General features: G+C 40.4%; 1 protein-coding gene across 1 annotated transcript; it reads left to right on the plus strand.

Moving 5' to 3' along the window:
• The first annotated feature begins 202 nt into the window (after nucleotides 1–202).
• On the plus strand, nucleotides 203–2,824 carry LOC132547963 (uncharacterized). The gene has a single exon (XM_060211780.1). It carries the CDS (start codon nucleotides 203–205, stop codon nucleotides 2,822–2,824), a length of 2,622 nt encoding a protein of 873 aa, XP_060067763.1.
• Nucleotides 2,825–3,561: the final 737 nt, after the last annotated feature.

Genomic DNA, 3,561 nt, shown 5'->3' on the forward strand with positions numbered 1-3,561 from the left:
AAACAACAAACAAACAAACAAACAAAAATAAAACAAAAATATCCCTTGTAACGCAACGGTATGTTATAAGCATTTATCTTACCTTGGTATGCGGATATATCTTAAACCGTGTACAACGATCAAACTGCGTTTACTCATTTTTGAATCCGTTCCTTAATTAATTAATCATTTTATTTTGTAGGGTAACACTTTTTGTCCAGAGATGGACAATGCCCAGAGCACAACCACCAATGGAGGTCTAGAAGCCAACAAGGACTTTTATACATTCAAACTGGAAAAGGAACCCTCAGCCAAGAAATCTGTCTCATTTAAAACTATCGTTTTTCTCCAGTTGTTCATTCTTGGTGTGTTTGTGATTGGACTCGTCATTGGTCTAGTTGTTGGAATTTACGCGTACAAAGGTCAAAATGAACCATGTACAAGACATCATGACCAGCCTCGCGTTCAACATCAAATCAGTCATTTATCAGAGAGCACTCAATCGCCCACACATCACCATCACACTCATCCCACAGATTTCTTACCGAACTCGCCAATCAATTTCATCGACGATGGCATAAATGTTAATAATTTTGAAGAGATACCAGACTTTGTCGATGTCACTACAGTGCCCCCCGAAGAAACAGAAGATAATTGTAAAGTATGCAAAAAACGGGAGTCGGAATCTCAAGCAAGTGATAAAAAACCTGTGTTTGCTCCGCTAACGGTGGCGGAAATGAACTTAACACACGAGATTCTTCGAGAAAATTCTATTATCAGTCTAGAATTTAACAAGACAAACGATCTTAAAACTGATTTTCTTCATGCCATGCAACTGTCACCTCCCAACAAAAAAATGGCGCTGGCCTATTTGGATTCAAACGGCACTTATCCCGGTCGTTATGCCAGTGTGTCTGTCAACAAGGGCGCGGCAGATCCGCCCTATTACATGGAGTACACCGTCGGCCCCCTTGATGGACCACGGGAAAACATCACTATTGTCCCCTTACTGGATAGAGATGAAGTTCCCTACAGTCGGCGACCATATGACATATTTGAGATTGAACTCATCATGGTATTTATATTCCGGGAAATCGGGAGTATGCAAAGGATGATCCAGGAGAGCTTTGATACCTCCGACGCCATGGACGACCTCAATGTTATACCTGTTGGTCCGTACGAGTCCGAAGAAGGAAAGAGAATCAGTCGTTTTTCTTTGTCCATGAGAGGTCTCGGTAACAGAGATATGGATTTCCTCTCGTCTTTACCATTGTCTGGTAAGATCAACCATGAGAGTCTGAACACATCAGATTGGTACATATTCGACTACTACTATATGAACCAGGGCCCTTTTCCGAATAGCTCATTCCTTTACAGCGCTTACCATTACGATATGATAACAAAAATAAGGTTTCCACCGAACGCTAAAGATCGTATCCAGCAGATGGCTTTTCCACAACGGGACGAACATGCCTTACCAAGAGAAAATTCTAATTTCCCGGGACCAAAGACATACGAACCAAGTGGTCCTCGATACACAATATCAGGACATGACATTTCCTGGTTAGGTTGGACTTTGTCGGCTTCTTCCAATACTCTCAGGGGACCTTCTATATTCAATGTAAAATTTCGAAATGAACGTATCCTGTATGAAAATTCCCTGAATGATATCGGTCTCGTATATTCGGCTGACGATCCAGGAAAGGACAATGTTGTATACAACGATGCGGAATACGGCATTGGCAATGCGAAACATCCACTGGTGGGCACGGATTGTCCGGAACATGCTACATTACTAAATATATCCACTTGGCAGACTCGATCTGGAAAGGCGTCCGTAGTTCCTGGGATTTGCGTGTTCGAGCAGGACAACCAGGAACCGCTGTGGCGACATAATGGGATTGGTTTCCAAGTTGGCGTCCGAAATAGGTATCTTGTGGTGAGGTACCCAACCAGAATCGGCAATTACGATTACATTTTTGATTTCGAGTTTCACCTTGACGGACGTATGAAGACAAAGGCAATCGCCACTGGCTTCCTGTTTGGTTCTTTCCACGATCCCTATACTCTGAACTTTGGTGGGCCCGATGGGAAAACGCCGTTTGGGTACAAAATCGGTAGTTTTATCACCGGACCTATACATGATCATACGTTTGGCTTCAAAGTCGACCTTGACATCGTAGGACCCAAAAATAACTTTGAATTAATTCATTGGAAGTCTGGCGACGTGTTTGAGGCGGTTAATTCGTATCGTCAGGTGAATGTAACTCCACCGTACTTTCACCTCAATCAGACTCGTTATATTGAATGGGAGAAATTACAGACAGAAGACCAACTCGATATCAATTTGGTGAACCAAACATTTTGGACCGTCGTTAACAACCAGAAAAGGAATGCGTGGAATGTAAGTAGAGGCTACAGAATTATGACTATGGCAACTGGTACACAGAACCTTGGTGACGACTATCCAATGATGAGCAGCATTGCATTCACAAAACATCAGTGTCACATCACGAAACGTAAAGAAGAAGAACCTTACCTGAAACCTATTTATAAATATAGTAACAACAAAAACAGCATGAACGTGAAGCGATACCTCGAAGATATGGTTGATGGTGAATCAATAGATAACGAAGATCTGGTCACGTGGTTGTCAATGGGATTTTTGCACATTCCAACTTCAGAAGATGTACCCATCACTTCACGTGTTGAGACGGGGTTCATATTAAAACCCTTTAACTTCTTTGAAAACACGATGACGTATGACATTCCGCAGTATACAAAAGTCGCTGATAAGGTATTCGACACTGAGCCTAAAGAAGGAGACTGCTACGTCCGATCCTAATTCAGTCATAAATCCCTTTCCTATGTAGTGTGTACTAAACACGTGCCCTACTCTTGAATTCTGGGTTGATCCAAAATAACCGATCTCCAGTTTTCCATTTGTAACGGTTTTGCTGTAGTTTTGGGTTATAGCACTCTTTAACAAACCTCGTATGATGTCAGTAATTGTATCGTCTTTATTTATTAACACTCTTTGATATCCCGAACATCAACAATCGAAATGAGACATTCTTGTCACTTATCTAAATGGTATTTTCATTTCTGTGTTTCTCTCTAACTTATTGCTTTGTGTTATGAAGTTGAGAGATATATTAATGGGCTTTCTGTCTTCAGTGATCGTTAGGAATCCTACAAGTATGTAGTGTAATATCTTCAGAAATCATCACTGAGTGATAGAAAAGCACACCAACTGAGCTCCGGTGAATTTGTACTACCAACTGCGCTTTCATTTTCTGAGATCTTCTCTCCCAGTGTATATATATCACTTATTATCTTATACATACATAGAGGAACGGGCGGAGCGCTCATTGAGGAAATTAAATTAACATTATGTACACAGAAATCCGTCATACTTCTTGAAATTATTGAATTAAATCTTAAATTATTGATAAATTTAGTGTGTGTTTTTAATAATATTACACGAATATTTAATTAATATTTGGCATTCATTCTTGAGAGCTACCCTTTACCTGAAACTTCTCCAGGAAAACGATTGTAAAATTATTCATATATGCATGT

This window comes from Ylistrum balloti, unplaced genomic scaffold, assembly GCF_031769215.1.
Source record: "Ylistrum balloti isolate Yb309-2 unplaced genomic scaffold, AGI_CSIRO_Ybal_v1 Utg369990, whole genome shotgun sequence".
Classification (NCBI taxonomy): Eukaryota; Metazoa; Mollusca; class Bivalvia; order Pectinida; family Pectinidae; genus Ylistrum; species Ylistrum balloti.

What these genes read in the sequence shown, in the direction of transcription:
- LOC132547963 (XM_060211780.1), top strand. Translation starts at nt 203, where the DNA reads ATGGACAATGCCCAGAGCACAACCACCAATGGAGGTCTAGAAGCCAAC.